The sequence below is a fragment of the Ochlerotatus camptorhynchus genome, unplaced genomic scaffold (assembly GCF_037179485.1).
Source record: "Ochlerotatus camptorhynchus isolate MF236.1 unplaced genomic scaffold, CSIRO-AGI_Acam_v1.1 ptg000146l, whole genome shotgun sequence".
NCBI classification, from domain to species: Eukaryota; Metazoa; Arthropoda; class Insecta; order Diptera; family Culicidae; genus Ochlerotatus; species Ochlerotatus camptorhynchus.
The window spans coordinates 1,631,606-1,658,289 of record NW_027040636.1 but is presented as its reverse complement, the minus strand read 5'-3'; the positions used below and the strand labels follow the sequence as shown (position 1 = coordinate 1,658,289).

At 38.6% G+C, this 26,684-nt stretch overlaps 1 protein-coding gene across 5 annotated transcripts in view; it reads right to left on the bottom strand.

Moving 5' to 3' along the window:
* The window catches only part of Dscam4 (Down syndrome cell adhesion molecule 4), a 360,507-nt gene that overhangs the window by 265,207 nt on the left and 68,616 nt on the right, over positions 1-26,684 (bottom strand). For all 5 annotated transcript variants that reach the window (XM_065221640.1, XM_065221642.1, XM_065221643.1 and 2 more), the window contains exon 2: positions 10,604-11,168. In XM_065221640.1, coding sequence (XP_065077712.1) covers positions 10,604-10,655 — 52 coding nt within the window. In that variant the 5' untranslated portion in view covers positions 10,656-11,168. The remainder of the gene's footprint in view (positions 1-10,603; positions 11,169-26,684) is intronic.

Sequence of the window (26,684 nt, the reverse complement as noted above, 5' to 3'; positions counted from 1 at the left end):
TAGACACGGAGACTTTCAGAGGGGGTTGGATGGGTTAGGATATTACGCAGGTGTAAAAGTTGCCTGCACATTCCAATGCCGTCAATGGATGGCAATCGATGTCGGTGGGTGATTGGCACTAGATTGCGGAACAGAGACCGACGTTAAATAAAAGAAAAGTGTGTAAAGACTTTGACTTTTTACTTTAAAAATCCATTAATTTTTGTTTCCAAACAAAAAAAAAATAACTTATTGAAAAGGTTGAATTTTTTCGATATTTTTTTTAATCAAAATTAATAAATTGAAAATGTTAAGGCCTGACAAAAAATTCCTTCAACGAAGGGATTATTGAGAAATTCACTGATCAGTCATTTGGACCACTGAACTATCGAACCTGTCTTATTGGAATGTTGCAATGCATGCAAAGGTGCATTTAGTAGCTATTAAATTGCCTTGTATCGTGGGTAGATCACCTTTTCGTGGTACGTTACGGGATCTTCCACCGATTCCTAGTCCTGACAACTTCAAACTAGGGGAACAAGATTTTTCAGTAATCAAAGGAACACATCTTAGTCCTTGTTACTGTTTTGTCCTTGTTGATAGTGACAAGACTGGGCTTTATCCACCGAGGATGATCTTGAAACAAGGAAAAAATGAATTAGTTTTTCATCTAGGGTAGAGCGCTACTTCGTCGTAATCGCCCATTTCCGTTCTATCGATCAGAAAAGATCAATAATATCAATGATTTCACCGTGCACAAATCAATAATAGGTTTGTTCCAATGCGTTAGTTCATTAGCTACAACATAAATCTTGTTAGAGCGCATTGTATGAATATTTACGCTCATTGTTCTCAAAACAAAAGAAGCGCTCCTAGCGATTCCCCTTTTTCTACGTTTATCCGTAGGACGAAGAAAATCTAATGGCGTTTCAATGCGTTTGGACGGAATTGAAACTCGTAGAACGAATTTAGAATCAAGAAGCAGTGTTAGATTTTAGACAATATCTCAACAATTTGTGACTCTTTATCAAATCCAACGGTACGTATGGAAAGGTGAATAAATTTGCAAGTCATTTTTGATAGAAATATTCCATTTTTTGTTTAAACTCGTTCAGAAAAGAGAGGTAAAACGCGGGTTGTGCTTAGTAGGACGGAAATTAGATCAAAAACCCTATGTTCATAGGTATCATAAAGATAAGATCACACTTTAGGGAGATAAGTCTAAACTTTTTATGATTTTCGACGACAAAAATGAAATTCCAAAATTTACAAAATATGTGATTTTCAGAAAGATTCTGAGACATTTTATGTTTTGTCCGACTTTTGTATCGAGGCCCGCCACTGTGCGAGGGAGTGGCACATCTAAATCTTAATTCTAGATGTTCATCATATCTCACACTATAGCGAATAAATCTTCGAAAAATCTTCTTTCATCTCTAGTATCTACTAGCAGGAAATCTTCAGATCTTCATATCTTCAGGAAAGATTTTCTGCAAAAAGATGATGCGCGATGCAAGTAGATAAGAGAAATGAAAGAAGATTTTTCGAAGATTGATTCGTCATCAATCTTCTTTCTATCTACTCAGCGTGTGCTCAGCTAACCACAGCAAAATACAATTTGTCCTGCCTCGTCGTAGATAGAGTCGACTAAATGCAGCAGCGGGAACTCTTTCGGTGTCGGGACACTGGCGTTGATCCAGACGGCTGCTCCTGCACTACCTTACTGCACAGGCTGCAGTGATGATTAGATACTGGATCGGAAGGATGGCAGGTGTCTTCCTTCTTTGGCTGGGATCGGTTGGCCGTCGCTAGACCACCTTGGTCAAACCGAGAAGGGACCTTCCAAAACGTTTGAGGGGAATGTCCGTCACTGAACGGAAAGCTTCATTTTCGATTAGACTCGGAAGCCAACTTGACTTACAAGCCGAGCTGCGTGAGACCGTTTATAAATACGGTACGAGAAATATGTTGTCCTGAGAATTTAACCATATCTATGTCAGGTTAATGTCCATCAGGATAACTCAAATCAATTACCTGAAAGAAAACAGTTCAGCCTCCCAGAACATTCTATTAGAAGATGGCCTCGCTGTTTTTCTCAATAAATCTAATTTTGGTGCGAGTTTCTGCTCTATGACCATCATTTTTCATCCCATCAGAATTGTTTTGCTCACCCAACCGGTGGATGTAAGATTCGCTTACAATTATGTGGGATTCATCATCAGAGGATGTAAGTGGAGACCGCATGAACCGAGGATGCGATATACCTAGCTGCGGTCCGATGTAAGAAAATTGGAGACCGAAAAATGTGGAGTGTATTAGTGTGTGAAATTAATTATGTCAAAAAAAAAATAGAAAAAAGGTTGCCGACTGGACTCGAACCTCGCTCGTTGCGACTATCAGACCTGTGCTTTCTCCACTGCTCTCTCTATGCTACTGAATATGGGTAGCCTAAAAGCAAACATGAAGCGCTCATTTTCTCGCATGCTCGACTTCGTATGCTTTTTCTGCTGGAGAGATTCGAGATAAGTGTGTGCGTCGTTCTACAATGTTCTACAATGTGCATCGTTCTACAAGCTTACTGGTATAGTCGAAAGCGTAGATGCAACACGAAATAAAAATGCTCGACTTCGTATGCTTTTTCTGCAGGAGAGATTCGAGACAAGTGTGTGCGTCGTTCTACAATGTTCTACAATGTGCGTCGTTCTACAAGCTTATTGGTATAGTCGAAAGCGTAGATAGAACACGAAATGAAAGTTCTACAACGTGCGTTGTTCTACAATCTTACTGGTATAGTCGAAATATCCACGCTAACACGAAATAAAAAAAGACAAAAAACCATTGCATCGCTTGCATGGTCAATTCCTAACATTCGTTGCGATGTTCATGAACAGAGGATGATAGGAAACGGAACTAACATTTATTGTAATAGATTTTTGGTTTGCGTATACTGTTTGTTTCTTCTGTTCATTTTAAATTACTTGAATTTTCCCAACAACAACATCTGTACGGACCATCAATATTTTGGAATGAAATTTAACTTTTTATGAGTTCAAGAAACATGCAGTGAAAGAAAAACTCAATCAATTTGCATTTGAAGTCCTGAACAGAAAACTCAAATTCATCCCAAAATATGCAAGCATGCCATCTAGAATTCCGATGCACAGATAGTTAAACATCACGAACAAGATGGATGTTGCTTTGTGCTCGCCAACTCGTTTCCGGTTGGTGCATAAACCCATCGACATTCGAGTGGTGTGAATACCACAAGAGTTTGCATTTTCCAGCACGTTTCACAGCAGTTTTTATAGTTCTACAAGTGCGCTGCATCTTGCTGCACTACCAATTGGAATGTTTAGCCTCTGTTGAAGAGAACTTGGCGTGAAATTGTGCAGTAAAACAGCAAGAATTCCTTCATTAAATTCTATGCATAGAAAACAGGAGGAAACAATTTTACACCGGTTCTTCAATTGGTCGGAATGCACAAATTGGGCTTGAAGAGTTTTGAATGAATTTTAATCAAAATACCATTGTTCCAACGTATGTTTATTTGAACAAATTCTGCTAAGTGACTTTTTTTCGATCACCATCTCACTACAAACTGCCCATCTTACCAGAGTAATTTAAATGCATGAATACGCCTTTTCTACTTTATGCATCTCTCAGGTTAACATTGCTTGGTTGGATATCTTGACTGGCTGCACGTGATTTAATTTTCTGCACAACTTGCAATATTTCATCTCCAGGGTTGGGATGCACGGCACATCACTCAACACAGCAAGCAAACTATCGTCATAAAATCCTGGTGCTCGAAGTTGAAGTAAAAAATCGTTGGCAAATAATCACTTAACCCCTTTTTTATGCCAGCAATTCACTTTTCCTGCTCACACATCGCCTTGAGTGCCGAGAAAATCTTTTCTGATTGAGCTTCCCACATTTTTATGTTCCACCGCATGTTTGTAGCCACGGCTGGCTCCTTTTTACAGTAAACCGATATGTTGAATATTTATTGCACATACATAGCAAATGTTATACGTATTACAGTCATTTGTAGGAAGAACATACGATGGAGGACTGCCGAGCACATAACACATATGCACTTACCCTACTTAGATGGATCGGAATACCTACCTATTTGCGGTGTTCACCTTCTCCGATTTTTTTTTTCTCGCTTGACAGTCAGAGTCAAAGAGTTTGAACGGAAACGAAAACGTCATTCTTGACATTGCACGCTTCATGTGCTCCCCTGCCAGTAGCATATGGTTGGGTGGATGGATTGATCGAAATGTGGTGTGATCCGAGAACTACACCACCGCACATCCGCCCATTGAGAACCACTTTCATTTGCCGCAGATTGTCGTTCCATGATGGAAGCATTCGGATCTACGAAACGGCAGATTTCTTTTATTTCTCTTCGATTTGTCTTGGAAGGAGTATTTCCTTTTCGCCATTTTCTTGGATAAAACCCCTTGTAGGTATGGGTTATCCGGCTGCTTTCAAGGATCGGGTAGACTAACAGCGAACAAACATCTGTGAGACCGGAAGGATAAATGATCAAAATACATTTTGTTGAATACCGTCGTAACGGGCTTCTTTGGACACTTTTCTGGTGTAAGCAAACTTCGTTCGTGTTTGTATGGAATCAATAAAATAGTTAATATTAGGATGTAGTCAATTCATCTCAAAGCTTGTATAGGGCCGGAAACATCCTCTCAGATTCCGTTGAAACTTTCTGGATGTAAATACCTAGCTAACATAAGCAACTTTACATACTTGTTTTCCTGGGATAAAATCTAGACTACCATTTGAAAATGGCTAAACTTTTTTTTTTCAGACAATTTATAACTTATTAACTATAAGACTTACTACATTGGTCAATGAGTGAATGGTAGAAATAGTAAAATTTGATATAAAACATTTAGAAAAAATTAATAAAAATATCGCACTGAAAAATAAAATTAAAAATAAAATTGATTTTTCTCAAATGCTTCATTTTTTATAAAAAAAATTATTTGGGAAGGCCTTTCAAGTATCTACAAGTTGGCCATACATTGAAAGATGGGTACTTTAATAAAAAAAAAAGATTTTCTATCAGCAACTTTTTCATGTCTATACTACCCATTCACTTTCACTAATATACTTTCACTATTTACTTTCACTATTACTTTAAAAATATATATAACAAATACGTATTTCGTTTACTACTTGCAAACTTCTTCAGTGTCTAGACCCAAAGAAGTCTATGACTAGAAACTCAAGAAGTTTGCAAGTAGTAAACGAAATACTTATATGTTGTAGTTCAGTATATAGTATAGTATAGTAGTTTAAGTGATAGTGAAAGTAAATAGTGAAAGTGAATTAGTGAAAGGGAAAGTAATTCAACAGTAGTAGAATTAAAAGGAAAAACAACGTAATAAGGTATACAATTATTCTACTAAAACGCTCATCAATCAATTTAGAGAATGATATCGGTAAAACTATTTGAATGATATTTTTAATTGGCAAAGAAAAAAAATCGTGTTTTTATTTGACTAAGTTTTTGTATGACATCTTATTTAAATCTGTTTTTTACGTATTATTTCTTAGCATTATAACACAAAGATTTTTTTTCTTGATGTTCCGTTGAATTAAAATATCTTTTAGCTGCAATTTGACTATCGGTAATAGGCTTAAAACTATGGAATTTTGGAGTTCCAGATAATATCATAGCAAACCTCCTCTGACACTTTTCGTATTGTGCAGTAGATATATAACAGAAACTTAAATTTTGTGATATTTTTATCGGTTTGTGGAACTACCCAGTCGTAGACTTCTCGTGGAGTTTTGATGGTATTTCCGTAATCTCGACCAAGATTTGCTCTTTTCGCCATTTGTTTTAAAGTTCTACCAATAGCGTCGTAGGTACGTTTTCCTTGAGAAATGCCTTTCTGCTTCCAATTTGTGCTTTGAACTTACACAGGCTAGCAAAATATTTCCTGTTTTTATAATGTGCAGTGGTCATACATATAATTTTCGAGAAATCTATTGATTGTTGCAAAAAATCTTGATCCCTTTTTGTTAACAGGGTGAGTGGACTCAGGGATCTATCATATGATTTTTTAAAAGGGTGTCCACTGATAAATAGCATCACTTTCAAAAAGCTATAACATTTTGCCCTTTGAATTATTTTAATTAAATTTTGGTTGAGATGGCATCGTGTATTGTTGTGAGTTACATGGTGAAATTTCTAGTAGTTTTGAAAGTGGAGTCGATGGAACAGCGCAGCACGCGCGAGATAATTTTGCAACCTCAACTACCCACATCTTTCGCACCGAGCCATTGGAAAGATGTTGGAAATCCAACAATCTACTGTTTTTCGTGTCATAAAACATTTAGGAGAACCTTTAACTGTCGATCGGAAGCAAGTGAGTGCAAGAAAAAAAGATCCGTACAGCGTTGAAGACCACAAGCGAGTGGTTGCTGCCTTCAGACGCAAACCCAACTTTTCCGTTCGGGATGTCGCAAAAAAAAACTGCACCTGACAAAAAGTTTCGTGCCTAAAGCCAAGAAACGAGCAGGACTACGTTCATTCATGGTTTAAAAAGCACCAAACCACAATGAACGACAGAATAGGACAGCTAGAACGCGGGCACGTAAGCTGTACACACAAATGTTGACAAAACCACACTGCTGTATCATGAACTATGAAACATACGTAAAAGCGGACTTCATACTAATTCTGGGAAACCAGAATGTGACTGCTAAAGACAAGTTCGATGTTTCACAGTCCTTCAGGAAACAGACAGCAAGTGTCGAAGTTCCACCTAAAATTCTTGATTTGGCAGGCGATTTTTTCGTGCGCAAAACGGATCAAGCTATACGTAACTACTACAGTTGTGGCCGATTGAAAGATACTGGGCTACAATGAAGCACGAACTCCATAAACACCCTAAAGTTGTCACTACGGAGCAAGAAATGTTGAAATCATGGTTGAAAGCAGAAAAAAAATCTATTCAACTGTGGTAAAAAAAACCTTATGCGTGGAATTAAGAAGAAAGTTCAGACATTTGGATTTGGTGAATAAATCGAATGAAATAAAAATACGTTAACCAAGCTTAAATATAGTTTTATATTCCCTGAAAATTTCATGACAATGGGTTGCGAGACTTATTTTTGGCGAGTACTTCTAAATGATGCAATTTAACTGTGGGCACCCTTTGAATACTCTCAACATCGAACATGATACATACATTGTTCAAAGTACGAGTCCCTAAAATTTGCCAAAAAACGCAGTTTAAAAAATTTGGGAACACTTGATCCCTGATATTCATTTAATATTAATGGTCACACATTCCGACGAGAAATGATTGAAAATTCAGCGGTTTCAAGTATCACAAACAGAGATGTATTTTTGTATAAGGGAAACAGCCCTATTGTTGCGGTACGTTAGCAGCGTTAGAAGTCTTCTAACGCTGCTAACGTACCGCTTCTAACGCTGCTAACGTACCGCAACAATAGGGCTGTTTCCTCTACTCTCATATCTTAGGAATAAGTGTGTCTATTCCTTGAAGAATCATATCTCTCCTTACTAAGTTTCCGTCTTCAAATCAAACTGATCAAATTAACTAAAGAAACAGAAATTATTAATGATTCTACTTATTCAAAGCTTTTAACGGAGTAAATTTGATGCGTTTTTGTTCAATATCTAAAAAGTTATTAAAAATATTCATACAGGCTAAACAAAAAAATCACAAGGAGTGGAAACAAAAATACTGCTCTCAAATATACATACGATCCAGAAACTTACGAAAATACCAATTGGTATAACATTACCTTCCATCTAGACGAAACATTTGTCAAAATTTTCCCGAAAAATCCCTTTTGTATTTCGGTGCCCCAGGGATCGTGTGTCAAGTTTCCTCGATGGTTTTGAACCTGACTGAAGCTACATGAAGTACGAGTAATTTTAGTTAACGCTCCTTTTTAAATTACCTTTTTGACTATTTATTAAAGAACATCAAACCAAATACGGCTGAAATTTTGCTCATTTGCAATGAAAACATTGGTCATTCAAATATGTTACTGAGCGGCGCCGGTGGTGTAGTGGTAGCCGTTGGTCCCCGGTTCATGAGTTGATGGGTCGATAGGTAGGTCCAGGTGTGGGAGCTGCATCCCTGGCATCGGTAGCATTGATGCTCAGCACGGAAAACAAGATCGACGGAAAACAAATTAAGGAAAAAAAATATGTTACTGAAATCAATTCACGACGAAAAAATAAAAACAGCTTTTCTACAGTCTTAGATCATTTTTAGCCAAGACTGCTGGCCGCAAAGTGAAAACTTGTATCGATCAAATTCAAAATTTAGCCAGCGCTGGTGGTGTAGTGGTAAGTGTGATTACTTTCTCCCCCCCAATAGGTCTGGGTTCAATCCCAGTCGAGGTCGGTAGGATTTTTCTGAAGCATAAACATCTCGAAAAAAAATACGAAAGAACAAAATAGTTACTAATTCACACTTAGTATTTTGTTTAGTATACAAGATGCAGGTAAAATGCGAAGTATCTGATTTCGATGTAATTCAGTAAGACGGTAAAGCGTTCAAATGTGAGAACGAGAGAGTTCTGTCAGATAAAGATAGAAGGTATGAAAAAGAGAATACGGAAGTGTAAAGTTTACGAACTGGAATAAACATAATAAGAAATCATTTGGTGATAAACCAGAATACAAGTGTTTTTACTTTACTCCCGGATATCTTCCCCCGAAGTCTCAAATACAAAATTTTGTAGTCATCCTAACCCCTATATTCATCACATTGATGTGAGCTACGATGAAATTCTTGTTTGCTGCCCCCGAGAAGGTACCACTTTAAACGTAGTCGTGAAGGGCCAGTGGTTGTTTAAGCCCAACTGAAATAACAGAGCATTTATAATCATTTGAGACCATACGATTTATCTTACTGCGAAGGCCTCTAGTAGTTCTTGAAGAAAGAAAGCGTCACTTGGTTTGTTGATAACATAATATAGCTTGATCGTCAGCGTAAGATTTTTTGTGGCATTTAAGGGCGGTCTTTCTGTTAACATCTTTCATGGAATGGCTCAATATTGCTGCCTTGTGGTGCTCCAGACTTAACTGGAAACGAAGACTAAACATAATCACCAATTCAGTTGTTAAAAAAAGTTAGAGGAAAATGAATGTAAATGATTGCAAATGATTTTTAATGCCTGGTTTTGACTATGCAGTCCATCGAGTTCAATCGAGACGGAACCGGTAGTTCAATGCACTGATTTTCAGCTCAGCGACCAGAAAGTCGTAAAAAGTATTGTCGGTAAAATGTGACGTATGCTCCACACGGTTGAGTCCTTCCGGAGAAGATATGAGGATAAATCCTAATTTAGAAAAACGTTACTGATAAAACTCACGCGGAACGGTACAAACTGCTTTCGGGGGCGTCATTTCAGTTCAATAGCTTTTTTTCTACGGTCGTAGTGGTTTGTTGTGATGAAAGTGGCTTGGAGACCTAGCGTCGACCATTTTAGCTTACTGAGTAGGTCGTGGGTTCTACCTCAAACCCCTTTACATGGGGCATGAAGTACTTCGCCTCCTCATGGTGTGCCCTGGAAACGTTAATTATCGAACCCAAGGGAGAAATATTGCGGCTAAACGAACTACAGCAGAGTAAGGACGCTGGAGCCCCATCCAGCTCGTCCCAGTAGGTCGATAAGCCCTGCACAATCCCGCGTTGTGCAAAGGCAGGAGTGACACCGGGTTCTTAGAGTGCTAAGCACACGCAGCTGGTAAGCGGTCAAATCTGTCCTGTGCTGCCGTGGACAGTTGGCTGGCTATCACGTCTGCTCTAGAACTCAGGCGAACAATTGAGAGCGAACAATAAGAGGAATGCCCTGTGCAGTAGCGGGTGTCACGTCTGTGACACACCACTAGTGTGATGCGCCATAGCGCAACCGCCCCCTCCCATGATGCAATGCTTTCGGGCGGTTCCGGGGAGGGCAAAGGCCAAGAGCACAGGGTAAAGTTTAGTGGGTCGGGAGCGCTACTTCTCCCATCCCCACACCCTGAGTTATCTTCTCAGGTGTCTGGGAGCAGATTCCCCCTGTATAAAAAAAAAGAAAAAAAAAATAAAAAAATAAAAAAAAATAAAAAAAAATAAAAAAAATAAACCCTTTACATTACTGAGTTGATAAGGTCACATCCTCGCAGTATTTGCTCACCATGTCAAACAAAAAATCCTTTGCCTCACTGATGATCATAAGGACGTGGCCGATACCGTTATTGACCTTGAATCTGATTCACCGAAGTTTGCACACTTAGCACAAATTGCTAATTCAAAGCCTCATTAATTTGATTATTCGTGCAAATTTGACAAGATCTGATTAATCTTGGAGTGGCAACTACGCAGTATATGGTAATCAATGATAATGATCATGCTCAGTTACCTAATCAAGCTGTTACCTTTATTAAGAGGTAAGTTAGCTTCGAAAACTCGTTGCATCTTCGTGACTTGCGTACTAAGCATACTAGAATTATTATAGATCAGATGGCCTTCTATCACTTGGAGGACAAAAAAAAATCACTAGCTACCGACGCTTTTTTTAGTGGTTCTATCCATCGGAAGACTGAAAGCTGATCACTTACCTTTGAGAATGTACAGCAAGCATACAGCCTTCAGAAGGCCGTGTACATCCATTATTATGCAGCTCCGTTAAATTCATATGATGAACAACAATGATGGAAACCAGCAGCTATTACTGCTTCGTGCAGAAATTACCGCATGACATATTAGTGCTCATTAGATTTTCATTGCACATCGTCCACATTTCAACACTTTAACACAAAAGCCACTAATTACAGCTTCGCTCAAGTCACTTAATTAAGATTCTAAAACTTTTTCTGCACTTAAAAATATGATCTCAGGTCGGTAAGTCTCCGTCTTAATTTGGTTTTCAATTATCAACCGTCAGTTCCAGTAACTTTTCCAATTCACGGCTACGACTTTCGGATCACTACTATATACATTCACACCATTAATTATTTCACACTTTGGCAGTCCCGTTAGTGAACTTCTACGATTCACTAGAAGAGTGAGGACGAGAACTCTTTTTCACAGTTGAACCGATGTCGCTGGCATCGTAAGCAACACGAACGGGAGGAGATTTGGCTTAACTTTCGTTATGTTGATGAAGTCAGTTGAGCGATAATCCTGGAAGAAAACGGAAGACAAGAAGATGAAATCGTTAGAAAACTTTTACATTATACGAAATTTTCAATGTTAAAACAAAAGCGCAGCATTTTTTCAGGAAAAGTTTGTCTTACCCACTCAGTCTCTTCGGGAACATCAACTTTACCGAAAGAAGCAAGTGTGACCAATTTTGCATATTAATAATTAATCAGATGAAAAGAGATGTTTTATGCACGCAGATGCTACACACAGTTTATTACGATCCACGAGCGTCTAAATGAAACGTAAGTGCTTTTGCCGAATTTATGTTCAATTGAATTCCTCCCCAGAGCCTCCCTTGTGGAAGATCTCTAAAATGAAAACCCATGTAACGTGTTCCTGAAAAGACTACAGTGACTCTGCAGTTAGAAGATGAAAATGTATTGTGGGCTTTGCCCTCAATTAGACTCAACAAATTTTGCACACCGCTTTCAGCATAAATTGGTTTCGTTGCTACAATTTTCAATAGCGTGTTCGTTTTTGGAGTTGGTGTATCGAATAATCGGTTTGTTTACATGCTATTCGCTTTGTGATTGACACGTAAACCAAATTTCTCCCCGATCTCATATATTCACGATGGTTTAAAAACCAAAGCAAAGCACAATACCCTCATTTTTGACAGGTTTTACAATTCCAAGGTCAGTTTAACTTTTTGACCTTTTAAAAATTAATCTAGGCCACATTAAACAAATTTTTATAATTATAGGCTAGTTTAGTGACTGTGAGGTTAATATCAAGGCTTTTTAGAGAGATGTTTCTAGAAGCCATTTCAGCGATTTGAGACTTTTATTGTGAATTTTGGTAATTTTTAGCGATCTTGGCCCACTGTCTTTGTACCATTTCATCACCATTTACTCATTTCCATGAGTAACCAGCTCCAACAACTTTTTTTTTCTAATCCAAACAAGGGGAGATCTACATGTGTTCCTCTGATAATGCTACCCTCATGCATTGGATGCCCCTTAATATTACTATGCATTTACTATGTATATTAGAGCAAAATTGCATATGCGCCAAAAAAAAAAAACTTATTGAGAATATTACAAATTCAGATAAAAAAAAACGCTTGAAAAAGTATCCGCCTACAATCGTGAAATAAATAATGTTGCTAACCATCAGATATGCAATTTATTGTACCCACGAGATACAAACAGTTTGTTTTTATTTTGGTCGATTCATGAATGCTCATGTGGTCTTCTATATTAATAGTTCCTACAGTCGAATATCCTATTCCCGGGTGGTTTTTTTTTTGCCCGTATTCCTTTATTAGGAGTGCTTGAGCTTCGGCAGGTAGAATGCTGACCTGATATGCTTTTCTTTTCAGCGAACTAATGACGTCCAAGCACTCGGAAAGAAATCCCCTCATACCTTTTGGCAATTTTATGTTTTAAGGCTCTGAACCATTTGGTGGATTATTTTAACTTTTGGTTAAAATTTGACAGATGAAAAGTTATCGATTAACCCTGCTATCCGAGCGTGGTTACTTCTGACAGACAAGAAGTTAAATTTTGACGACCGTGGCTCGAAAACCGGTCGATCGACAGCACGGGGATTTTCGAACATAAGAAATAACTTTCGAAATGTCACTTTTAACCACGAGTTAAATTTAACTCGGCAAATGGTTCACAGCCTAAATTTGTCGAACCTCTTAACGGAATCCCTTTATGAAGAGCTTTGAGTGTGTTGGTTTATTTCCTTTAAATTCCGTTATAATTGCTTATCTTTTGACAGATACGTGTATTTCGTCTACTATTTGCAGACTTCATCAATGCCAAGTGGTGTTGAGTAGTTGGCACTGATGAAGTCTGCAAGTAGTAGACAAAATACGCGTACTGTCAAAAGATAAGCAATTATAACGGAATTTAAGGTAAATAAACCAACACACTCAAAGCTCTTCATAAATTTATGTTATCATAAAATGTATAAGCCAAGCAGACGACTTGCAAAAAAGTCAATGAAGATCGTGTGTCAAATGGTCACACAGAAAACTTAAGAAACAATTTCGAAAACTTCAGAAACAATTTCAAAAACTTCAGAAACAATTTCGAAAACTTCAGAAACAATTTCGTTTAGAAAACTTCAGAAACAATTCAGAACACTTCAGAAACCTCCCGAGACCTTTGGGAAGTTTAAAGATCTTAAAAGTTAAGTTTGAAGAACTTAATCGCAGCTTGGTAAACTTCAGTAAACTCTCGATTGAAATCAGAGAACTCCAGGATAGTTACATTAACTTCAAGAAAATTGAAGAAACTTTACAGAAGTTTTAAAAACTTCGTGGAAGCTCATAAATCTTCAGGTATGTTTAAATATCTTGAGAGAGAACTTTGAAACACTGAGAGCTTCAGAGCAGTTCCATGAACATCAGACACATTGTGGGAATTCATCTAAGAACAAAGAAGAACAAGTTCAGAAAGCTTCAAAGAAGTTTAGATATCTTAAGTATTTACGTGAGTGCTTCTGAGAGCTTCTGGGCAGTTCCACGACCATCATAAACAATAATGTAGTTTTGAGAGCCCAAAAAATTGGAACTTTCTTTTAATTATTTTTATTTTAGGAAAATTATTTGTTACCAATAAATATATTTGAGTGTTTTATAAAATATCAAATATCCTAAAAGAAGATCCGAAGAGTAGTTCCTACAATTTCATGATCGTCTGGAGAGCTTCAGGCAAGTTAAAATTTCCTTAAAGAGTAAGTTCCAAACAGTGCTGGTCCATAGATTTCATGAAAATGTCTAGAACTTTTGTGTAGATTAGAGACCTTCATGGATGTACTAATGAGTTTGAGAAATAAGGAGGATCATTACAGAGGTTTCTGGGTGATATATATGTGAACTTTAGGGAAGTTCCAAGAACTGCAGGAAAGATAAGTGATCTTCAGGGCAGTTCTATTAACTACAGTTATATTAGCTAAAAGAATTAGGAGAAACAGCCCTATTGTTGCGGTACGTTAGCAGTGCTAGAAGCCTATTGTTGTGTATGGAGACCTGCATACACCACAATAGGCTTCTAACGCTGCTAACGTATCGCAACAATAGGGCTATTTCCCCTACTTGTTATTTTCTAGCTATAAACATAAATTGACACATTTAAATTGCTTTTAATATGGAGAAAAGCAATAATCTGCAACTCATAAGTTTACACTGTAACATAAGCGTAACCTAAATATTGTAAAACTGCTGTGACCAATTCAACTGATTTAAATCTCTGAGCCAAACAATATCTCACTCGGCTTTTTAAATCGTAAGCGATCGGGTTGTCCTTTGGTAGAGTTCGGCTGACTTTTAGTTTATCCCAAGGTTTATCCTTCATTCCATCTACACTTTACCAAAACATCATCCTCTGTTCAAATGAAACCTCAGACCTTTCAAATCGAAACATCGAAATCGCTTCTTCGAATGAAAACTGCAACCGGACGGGATCCTATCCTTAAATTGTTATCGTCTGAGCGCTGTATGTTTTACAGCAAATATCATCCTTTATTTGAATGACACTCATATGGATTCTTATCATTGATGACGAATTCAAGCACAAGGCAATCATACGAAATTCTAAAGCGTTTTGTTAAAGCAATGCAAAAATCATTCAAACTATTGCGGATGTTTTTGTACAGTGTACTGCTATCAGTTCTAAATCTACTTGCAGAGTCACTTGGTTCACTGAACCAATATGCCATAGAAGAAACAGCCCTATTGTTGCGGTACGTTAGCAGCGTTAGAAGCCTATTAGGTTTTGCACCGTCAGGGTTAGCCTCAATCTGAAGACAGTTCAGTGGTACTGTTTACGTGGACTTAGTCGATTTTTTCTTGGGTGGATTTTCTCGATAATTTTTCAGACTATAGTGAGATGTAAACCACACCTCTGCAATGTCCACGAGCAACATCCTTTCAACGCGCTGTTCCTCCACAATTTTCAAGTTAAAATTCGGAAATTTTAGAATATTTTTTTTTCGAAAAGTGCTTGTAAACAGTACCACTGAACTGTCAAAACGGTTCAGCCGATTAACACTGAGTTCATTTGTGACGTCACACTGCAGTACCTAATTGTTGTGTATGGAGGTCTCCATACACAACAATAGGCTTCTAACGCTGCTAACGTACCGGAACAATAGGGCTGTTTCCCCTATTCCTGTTTTGTGGAAATCTAATAAATTTGCGATATAATAAAATCCAATGAAAACGGTATGATTGAAAATGTGACAGGTAAATACTATATGAATATCTGATACATTTATAATACTTATAAGTTGGTAACTTTCATATAATCGTCATATGACAAATAAAAACGGGCAAATTATAAGAATTAACTGAAATGGATTTGAAACCCATAAGCATAAGCTTTACTTTTCACTATAATATCATATAGGAGAAATGGTTCTAATGTTGGCCTATGGATCTAAGATTGGGCCCATCACTAAAAATCTGCTATTTATCAATTTTATCTAGATGAACGCGTCAATTGGACGGTACTAATGGATATTTTTGGTCACTATTAAAAATTTAGTCGATTGCTGAATTTATGTGTGGGGCAAAATTAGGGGCATTTAGGCCGACATTACATCCATTTCCCCCAATGTTATAAATCAATCTTAAAAAATGGACACATATATTTTATCGGTTCTAAAAATAAATCGAAAAATAAACATCAGATCAGGCAGTGCGAGCTGGTGCTTTGAGTGCTTTCACTGTTGCGTATTTTAATTGTATAGCTGATTTGGGATTCGCTCCAGAACTGTCGAGGTGTGATGTTGTCGGTGTCTTCGCTTGGTTCCACTGGACCACGGCTGACTTCGAGATAGAGCTCGTTCAATTAGCATGAATAGTGCAACGTTATGCTCGTTTTGCTAGAGTGAAGAAAAATAGCAGTGGCAAATTTGTGAAGAAGAGAAGCTTCGCAGCATTCTAGAACCTCAGTCGGAGTCTACAAACAAATTTTCAATCGCTTGTCTCATTTTCTCCCGTCGCTTTTTGGTCTTTCTTTCAAGCTTCGGTGAAGCTGACGAGTGAAAGACTACTTGACTTTGATAGTTTCGTCATTCGTGAAACACATCATGACGTATATGACGGAAAATGAAAACATATATAAAATAAAGCATTTCTCACGTGAAAACACTTAATAAATATGTTTAATTTATCTTCCATCCATATATTTATCTAAAAAAAATAATAACGAAAACGAGACATAACGCATATTAAACAAATTGAAAGAGCGGCGATAGAGTGTCAGTGAAAAGGTTTGAAAGCCATAATGAGGTTTCATTTCAACTCGAAAACAACGTTACTTTCATTGAAACCGATATCAGCAAGGCAACGACGAGAAAATCCACAGCCAGCCTTTCGTTCGAAGCGTGCTTCTTTTTCTTTTTAGATCTTCGAAAATGTAGAGCCCTGATTGGAACCCTGGTTGATCCGCCATGCATAACATTCAACCTATCGCTTGCTGAAATGAAGTTCCCATCAATATGCAAGCAATCGTTTGTGTTCCCAGTGCATTCAAAAGGAGATATAGGTAGCGTGAATAACTATAGGGGAATTACTAGCCTTTCGGCTCCCTCAAAGCAGTTTGAAAATGTTGTGAGCACTTTTATTCTCATAGCCCCTGAATGCTATATCTTTAATGACCAGCACGGATTTATCTCAGGACAATCTGTTGTCACAAACCTGCAAATAAAATTTGTTCGAGCAACTTTCCAAGCTCGGTGAGACAAACAGGCTAACATCATGGCTGCATTATTATTCGACTGGAAGAAATCTCTGCGTGAAGATTGACTTCTGAATTACATCGTTCTTCACAAATTAATCGGGTATACCTCAAAGCAGAAATTCTGAACCACTGTTATTCGCCTTGTTCTTCATCAACGTAATGTTGTGGCTCACACCTGGTTGTAGACATGCGTACGCCGCTAATCTCAAGTTTTACTTCGTAATTAATAGGATTGTCTGCAGCTTCAATCACTGCTAAATATTTTCGTTGACTGGTGCAACTGTAATAAGCTTACTGTGAGCATCCCAAACTTACTACCGAATCAAGCAGCCGATCATGTTTGAATACTCTATCAATGACATTGGTCTTCAAAGAACTGATCGGTCCAGCGACCTTGGTGTACTTCTCGACCACAAACTATCGTTTAATATTCACCTCGGATCCGTAAAGCTCTCTAGTCTCTACTGCTCACTTGAACGGCCTTTAGTGCAACTGTTGCTGATTAAATAGACATGTGCCTAATCATATTTTATAAAGTACTATGTACGCGTCCGGGAATAAAAATAAAAGTTGTTTCATAAATTTGGTGCCTGCAGATAATTTCGCTGTTTGTAATGTGTTGTGATTCGAAGAGTTCGATGGAGATTTTATGGTGGTTGGTATTGTATTAGGAAGAGTGCCATGTTCACTGTTTATCTGTTTTTATGTGGTTGTGTATATTTTTTCCCTTTTCTTTCTTTACGAAATGGGTGCTGCCATGGTGATTGCATTTGGTGAGCTTGTTCCAGTTGAAAACAATCCGTTTGCTCAATCGCGCGTAATTTGTGAAACCCAACCCTCTTACCCAACATCCGTCAGTGATTCATCGTGGAAGTTCAGAGGCTTGGCTTCTATCAAAGCGAGTGTCACGTCAACATATTCCTACCCATTCCTTTCTTGACCTGCGTTCCGGGGTGACTGGCGCTGGTATTGCCTAGCTTGAGATCATCATAGTCCTAAGCATCGTCTATTGGATCTCTTTGTGTAATTACAGCTGTTCTGACAATAATAGTATAGCAACCATGGGCGGTCAATCATGCTCATGATCATGCTCACAAATTGTACGATCTTAATCATATCCCACTTTGCAACCAGATTGAAAAGTTCTCACATTTTCTATAATTGTTTATTTTTAGGTTGTAGTTTATGGTGATAATATGTCAGATTAATGTTACAATAAATACAAATAAAAACACAAATACTTCCTTTTCTTCAAACCATTTTTGCCGCATGCCTCAATCGCAAAATCATCAAGGAAGAAGTTCAGGATTCAGGGTTCCACCAGTATATCTGGAAAGGAACCATTTATCGTGTCGCCGAGGCTTCACCCTATAAGCAAACAAAGGCATTTTGAAATATTTAAGTTTTTAACGTTCTTTTAGGATTGTCTTCTTCACAATTAGCTGTATCGGACCGTTGCTATGATGTCATCGTTCGAACAGAGACTTGGCTCGATTCTTGAACGCTCTCCAACCAGGCGTTTGGAGGCGAGTATGAAGTCTTTCGCTGCGACCGAAATCCTAAAAACAGTAGGAAATCTAATGGAGGTGGTGTTCTTGTGGCAGTCCGTTCCGGTTTGAAGACGAGAGCTTTAGAAAATGACGCGTGGAACTGTGTGGAACAAGCATGGGTTGCCGTTGAACTGAGTGATCGCACACTGTACTTATGTGCGGTGTACATTGCTCCTAACCGTGTTCGTGACAACGATCTTATCGAAACCCATTGTCGGTCCGTTTTCGCCGTAATGGAAACTGCAACTCCAGTTGATGAGATAATTGTTCTGTGTGACTTCAATCTAGCTCGTGTTTCGTGGAAACCATCTCACAGTGGCTTTCTCTATCCAGACCCAGACCCTGTACGCTCTGTATTTCATACAGGATCAGTTAGCCTTCTCGATAGCTATAGTGCAGCAACGCTATCTCAAATCAATTACGTAGTTAACGAGAACAATCGAAGCTTAGACCTCTGTTTCGTTAGCGCTCAGGACACTGCTCCAGTTATCTCTACGACACCTTCTCCACTAGTAAAGCAAGTTCCTCATTACCCTCCTTTGGTTGTCACTGTCGAAGATAGTCACGTTCGGAATTTTGAAGACATTTCCGCAAACGTGTCATACGACATACCATTTTCGGAAAGCTGATCATTGTAGTATCATCGACTGGGGAAGCGTCCTGGACCCTGATAACGTTGAAACCGCTGCGCAAACTTTTTCACATGTCTTGGCGTATGTCATTGACAGACACGTTCCAAAGAGAGTTCACCGAAAAGGGTCACACCTTCTTTGGCAGACGAGCCAATTGCGAAAGTTGAAATCGACCAAGCGAGCGGCACTAAGGAAATTCACCAAGTATCGTACGCTGTGCTACTACAAACAGAGAGTAGCAATTTCAAATTTGTATGTTTTGTGGAAGCTGACATTTGTGCCTTTGAAGTTTCACGCTAAGGCTTCCTTAGAGTATCACCTTAACGAGCAGCGCAAAGAGTCTGGCCTACCATCGTCAATGATGTTCAACGGAGAAGTTGCTTCCACCTCTCAGGAGATCTGTCGCTTTTTTCCAGCTTATTATCTGATAAGATATTAACCGACGACCACGTTACCCTAGCAGCTAGTAATGTACCACTCTCCGGTCAAGCGTTGGGTGCAATTGACTTCGACGTCGAGATGATTTCCACTGCCGCACAACAACTTAAGTCGTCCTTCAAACCAGGTCCCGATGGTGCCGCATCATTATTTCTGTTGAAGCATATCGCCAGCTTGCTGACACCGTTGCAGCATCTATTCCGCATGTCCATCTCGAGTGGTATATTTCCATCTTGTTGGAAATTTGCACATATGTTTTCTGTTCACAAAAAGGGAAACAAACGAGACGTGGATAATTACCGTGGAATCACATCGTTGAGCTCAGTTTCGAAATTATTCGAGTTAGTCATCATGGAGCCCCTGCTCTCTCATTGTAAGTAGTATCTATGTAGTGATCAACACGGCTTCGTTTCTGGTCGTTTTACTACCACTAATCTACTTTGTCTGACATTGTATGTCACGGAAAGCATGAAAGAACGGGCTCAAACATACGTAATTTACACCGACTTGTCGGCTGCATTCGATAAACTGAACCATGCAATTGCGATTGCTAAGTTAGATAGACTCAGGGTAAATGGCAACCTCCTGCGATGGTTTCGCTCTTATCTCAGTGATCGCCAGCTGATGATAACCGTTGGTGAATGTCAGTCTGCTACTTACCCAGCCACGTCAGGGATACCTCAAGGAAGTCACCTAGGCCCGTTGATTTTCCTTTTGTACTTTAACGACATGAATCTGGTCTTTGAAAGCCCTCGTCTATCGTGCAGATGATCTTAAAATCTATATCCGGATCCGTTCTATCGATGACAGTCACTTCCTCCAATGCCAGCTCAAAGCGTTTGCTAACAGGTGCAACTTGAACCAAATGGAGGTCAACCCCGCGAAGTGTTCAATTATCACCTTCTCTCGCAAGAAGGAACCGATCATGTTCAATCATGTACTTCAGGAAACAACTATCAGCCGTGTAAACCACGTAAAAGACCTGGGAGTTATTCTGGATTCCCAGTTAACGTATAAGCAACACATCTCGTTCATTGTCGACAAGGCGTCAAGATCTTTGGGATTAATTTTCAGGATTGCAAAGAATTTTTCCGATATATATTGTCTCAAATCGCTACACTGTTACCTGGTGTGGTCCGCCCTGGAATATTGCTCTGCAGTATGGAACCCAAGCTATAACAATGGTGCTGAAAGAGTTGAGTCCGTTCAGCGTCGATTTCTTCGATTTGCTCTGAGGAAGTTGCCTTGTAGAAACTCTTTTCGCCTACCCAGTTATGAAAGTCGATGTCAACTGATTGATCTGGAGCTTCAACGTACTCAGAGAGACACTTCACGGGTCCAGCTCATCGCGGATAGTTTACAGGGTAGAATTTATTGTTATCCTTATTTATCCTGGAGAAGATCAACGTGAACGTTCAACCCCTAGCGCTGCGAAATAACGCTATGTTAAAATTGCCTCAGCATCGCACTAACTATAGCACCAGACGGCCTTCAACGTGTGTTCAATAGAGTTTCTTCAGCGTTCGACTTCAACCTGACACGAGAGATGCTACGCCGTTATTTTATTGTATTGTGTATTTTAGTAAGTTGAACTATGTATTTTAATGTTATTCACTTAAACATCATTTTGGCTACACTCAGCCTGTTTACACCAACTAATAAATAAATTATAAATTAAAAAATTGTGTATATTTTTCCTAGAGAGACTATATTTTTCCTACAACTTTGTGTCAGACGTCATTTCAATCAGATACGACGTTTCCGTGCTACAATTTATAATTGTTATAAACCCCATTTTGAAACAAAAAATATCCGAAATTGCCGAATCTTTGTACCTATAACAAACAATTATGCAAAGTTTCGTGAAAATCGGAGAAGGCGGAACCAAAACAAAAATGTTTTGCTGTTTGGCTTCGAACTGCTCTTTTGGAACTATTATCAAGAATATGTTTTCCATAGTCGTATTGTTACTGAGAAAATGTCGCTGTAGCCATTTTTCATATAAATCCACAATGGAACAGTATCGAGCTTAGAGTGAAACAGCCGCAGTAGCGGCGCATTAAAATGCATGAATTCAGAGAGCTATACATTTTCGAGACACCACGAGCCTCGTCGATATCGACAGCGACTGATCTGGGGTAATAGATAAATATACTCACAGTCATAGTGTTATAAATTCATGCATGACATCCTCGTTTGCCAATGTTTTCTGCATAGACGAAAAGTGACTGGGACTGGGTAGCGTGCAAAAGAGAAGAGCAATGCATGCTGATGTGGATCCACATCGCCTGAATTTATGTTATAACTCCAGCGCCTGCGAATGTGACCCTTGCACAGAGCAGTGTGCCGTTGGTCTCAAACTTGTTCGACATTTGGCTAACACAGTTTCATGATTTATGGTAAATTTATTTTCTAACTTCCCGGGAGTACTTCAACACTTCACACCAGTCAGCACAGGAGAATAATTGAATTCGAGTACTACTAGCTCTTTGTATGCAGTAGCACGAGCTGTCATGAGTGTATTTCATAAGAGGGATTTTTGAAAAATTGCTTCTACATGCGATATCGCCTCAAAATATTGCAATGGGAAATTGAATTCAACGGTATCGATTCAGTTCAACTGAGGATTAAATAAGTTTTCCCAGGAAAAAAACATCCAAATTTGAGATAGTTAAAGTGCGAAGTAACTTTTATAGATCTTGCTTTGAGCTACATTCAGATTATCTATTGTATCTTAAATTATTTATTGATTCAATTAAGGCTGCAAATCTGAAGAAAATCTTTTCCAATCATATTAATGATAATACATGCTCCATCAATGGTGCAACCTTTTGCTCAAATCACCCACTCCGTGTCGTATACTTTCCAGTGCAGTGCTGCTAGCGCTGTTCAAACATTAGCTCAACTTTCCAATTCAACTTTGATCAAATTTACACAACTGCAAAATCTCACTTCGAGAAACGCTAGTTTCCGAGACACCAAGTATTCGTTTCGTTCCCAAGATTGATGCTGCACCGTAGCCTCTCTGCGCAATGAAAAGTTCCGATCAAAATGTTTAAATAAGACAGAAGACAAAGTTTTCGGGAAATTGAGTTTGGCAACAAAACTTTGGGAGAAGACATGTTTCGTCCAGGACGTTTCTACGGTGCTTATATTTATTCAGTAGCTTTAGATATATTTTTTTTTTCAATTCGATGGCCAATAAATAAGACTGCATTATGTTTCACTCATCATAAGTGACATCTGTTGCAGAAAAAATCAGCAAGGATCCGTAAAACATGAAAACCATCAAGACAAGTAGCCAGGTGCCAATGAGCTTGACGACCGAGGTCGTGCAATCGTATAAGGTATGTTAGTGACATTGACGACGGCAGATAGGATGGAGCAAGGCGCGAATACCTTCTCCTAATTTAGTGTCGATGTAAATTTTCAGAATAATAATAAAATGTCAAATTTTAGGATTTTTGACAAATGATTATGGGCATCAGTACGTCACGTTCTAAGGTGGGAGGGGAGTTTAAAATGTGTGATAACACCCTCCGAAATATCCGCAGACAAGCTGAAAGTCATAATTGAGGGACGAGGTGCACGACCCTATGACTTAGTATACCGTACGGCGAGGCAGTGGGAGGTTACGCTGAATACAAACAATTAGAACAGTGACGAATGCTCCTAGTCGAGATGGAATCCAGGACGTGTCTTTGAAAACGGCTATCCAGACGCTCGCCTACATGATAAGGGTGGAGCCGCAGCAATGTCTAGATAAAGGATTAATGTTTTAAAATGCTTCTATTTCTCAAATATTTTTTGAAAGATTTCGTCATTGATTCTACGGGGGAGGCATACTCAAGGGCTACTCAATAGACGTATTATATTAAATATTCAAAGATTTTCAAAATATTTTATAAATGTGATTCATAAAGGTAAATTTTGACTTTTCTTCCCTCGCAGTAACACTCAAATTAATTTAGAGTACTTCCTTTGAAAACTATAAGCATTTTAAAAGATCTCTTCCATACCTTGCCCTGCAAAATTTTTAAATCCATATCATCAAGACTTTTTGTCAAGATGGCGGGTTCTAGAGAACTGCCGTTATACGCATAACTGTCCCATGTTCTATGCAATCCTTATGAACCGTGGGACTCTTATGCGTATAACGACAGTATACTGCCCATAAATGAGAAATTGAGTAATATGCCATTTTTGTCAAAATCAAGAAAATTGTGTTACTTGATAGGTGGCACTCTTGTCAAGTCCCCACTGCATAAAATTGTCAAAACAAAATGATTTGCGAGGATAAAGACTTGAAAAACTGGATGGCTAATGTGCAATATAAATGATAAATTATCTATAGTAATGTGTATGATGAGTTTGAAACAGAGCGCAGCAACTAGCATGTTTTTAATAAGGATTTTTTTGAGCATCAAGTAAAATGGTCAAGTCATCACAGACATCAGTTTGTGAACTTGATGATTCAGATTTCAAAATTTGATTTTTGTTAAACTTTTATAATACAAAAAAATAATAAATGTTAAAGGTTCAGACATATTTCATTATTTGTAGCTTATCAAAAGAGTTTTTATTAAAATGTTTTATAGAATGGATGTTTTTATTTATTTATAAAAGCTTTCTTTATGCATAATAAATGAAAAAGGGAAGGGAAATGTAAATGGTAAATATCAAAATTATGATTCTTCGTCAGCTTAATCATCGTGGGTTGTAACGTTATACCAATACATTTTTTACCGGGAGGCAACAACGCTACAATTTTTTAAATTAACCCTTGCTTAGGGCCCATGTATTAATTTTGTCACGCTACATCGAGGAGAAATTTAACACCCCTATCGTGGCGTTTTTCCTATACCTAATGCATTGCTTGTCACAAAATCTTGTTCAGCTTAGTTTTTGCAGTACCACCCTGAACATGTCGGAGAACGTCTGGATTGCCGTTTTCAAAGACACAAAAAGTGGAAGTGTGAACGAATTAGTGTATCAAAAAGAGGGAGAAAATTTTAGTTCACCCAAGCGATGCTTGTGGGTGCGCTTCACAAATAATAATAATAATTATTTAATAATAATAATACTATCAAAGCATGCAGCCCATGTAAACTGCAAGCTAAGCTTGGCTTCGTCCGCTAGGTACGCTAGTGTTCACAAAAATAATATCGACAGTTAGCATGCATAAGGGCGTAAACGCGATGATCGATTCTTTTCATCGATTTTCTCTTTTGTTAAAAACTTGCTTGGATTATCATTTTTCAGTGAGTTTTTTGTTGCTTTTGATAGCCAATACAACCTGTTACAGCACTACATTGAACAAATTTCAGATAATTGTTTCGCTAAGCTGTAGCAATATAAAGAGAAAATCAATGGATAATGCTCACTGTTCATATGTTCTGTGCTATAGGCCTATTTGCTTAAGGGATACACTAAGAAAACTTCTGGGAAGATTTCAGGCTGAACATTACATTAGGTCCTAAGTAACATCGATCGATTCTCTTCGTCGACTTTTTCTTTCGTTAATAACTTGAGCGCATCACCGTTTCAATCTGTGTGCTGAAAATACATGGGAATGTCTTTACATAGCCGTGGGGTACAAGGAGAAAGTCGACGAAGCGAATCTGTCAATGTTACTCAGGACCTAATGCAATGTTCAGCTTGATCTATCCTCAACAGGCTGACGAAATGTAAGCAGTGAGTGAGCATCGATTGTCGAAGATGCAGTTCGGATTCAGGGCAGAAAGATCCATGGTGGATGCCATCCGGATAATGATAGTGAGCCGATAAATCGTAGATATGTACAAAAAAAATGATATTGCGCCGTGGGGTACAGGTGTATGAGACACGAAATCGAATTAGGCTGCGCTGAAAATCTGACGAGTTATTTTTTCAGCTGCGTTTTTTCCTATCGTATATTGAACAATTATAATTTCAAAACACTTTAAAAATTTATTTCCAAGCATACAAGAAGTGATCAGTGTCGATTTTCCATTGGTCGTTATGTTTTTGACGTAGGACTACGTCTTTGATTTCTATATGGGGGTACATTTTGTGAAAACCGAAAATGGAACATGTAACAAATTAAGAAAGATTTTGAACGTTAATAACTCAGCTGCCCCTGGTCCAATATCAATAATTTTATCACCAATCGATCAGATATATGGCTACGCATCGATGTCAATGCTTTTGACTGTTTATGTTCAAAAAGAAACTATTGAAAAAGTAGTAAATGTCGAGCATTGTCCAAAAGCGTCGAAATAATTAACAATTCCACCAATTACGTACATGCATATGCTGCTTCCCCAGCACAGTCGTCAGAGAGTAGTAAGTAGACGAAACAAGTCGAAGTGGCATTCGCCTCCGAGCCTCGGGCGCGTGCGAATAGGGAGGATGGAATTGCGTAATATTTTGCACACTCATCGCCAAATTCAGAACCAAACTCAAATTCTTCGAGATAACCACCATCCGTCGTCTGGCTCGCCGTGGCGGTGTCTGACGTATCTTCGGTCTGATTTACGAGGTGTGCTGAAGGTGTTCCTGAAAAATGAGATCCGTGATGCTGTCACCTACACTAAACACACCAAGCGTAAGCGGCCATGGATGTCATCTACGTTTTGAAGTGACAGAGCCGCACTCTGTTTGGTTTCGGAGGTTAAATCATCACCAACTTTGACAACAAAACGGCTCTTTTCAGGGCTACCAAGCTTATTACAGTAAAGAGTAGGAATAGAATTCATCTGCCTGTTTGTCCATATTCAGAACCAACGATCACACAAAATGCTCATGTAATCAAACTGGAAGCAGGGGTACAAATTATTTTGATCAACCTTGATCAACTTTGAATCGCCACGGCCGGATATTTTCGATGGAAGAAGCAACAATCTAGCATCTAATTCGACGAAGACGGCAGGAAACATTTGTGAAGCTGAGTTATTTACGAAAGAGAGTGTCGATGAAGAGAATCGATCAATGTAGATAGGACCTATTAAAAAGTGACGCGAGATTTGTTTTCCGTACTGAGCTCCAATGCTACCGATGCCAAGGAGGCAGCTCCCACACCTGGACCCTACCAATCGACCCATCAACTAAACCGAGGACCAACGGCTTTACTTCCCGAAGGAAGGCGTGATCAGAGATGTTATGCCTTAGAACATGCCGGTGGCGCCGACTGAGGTT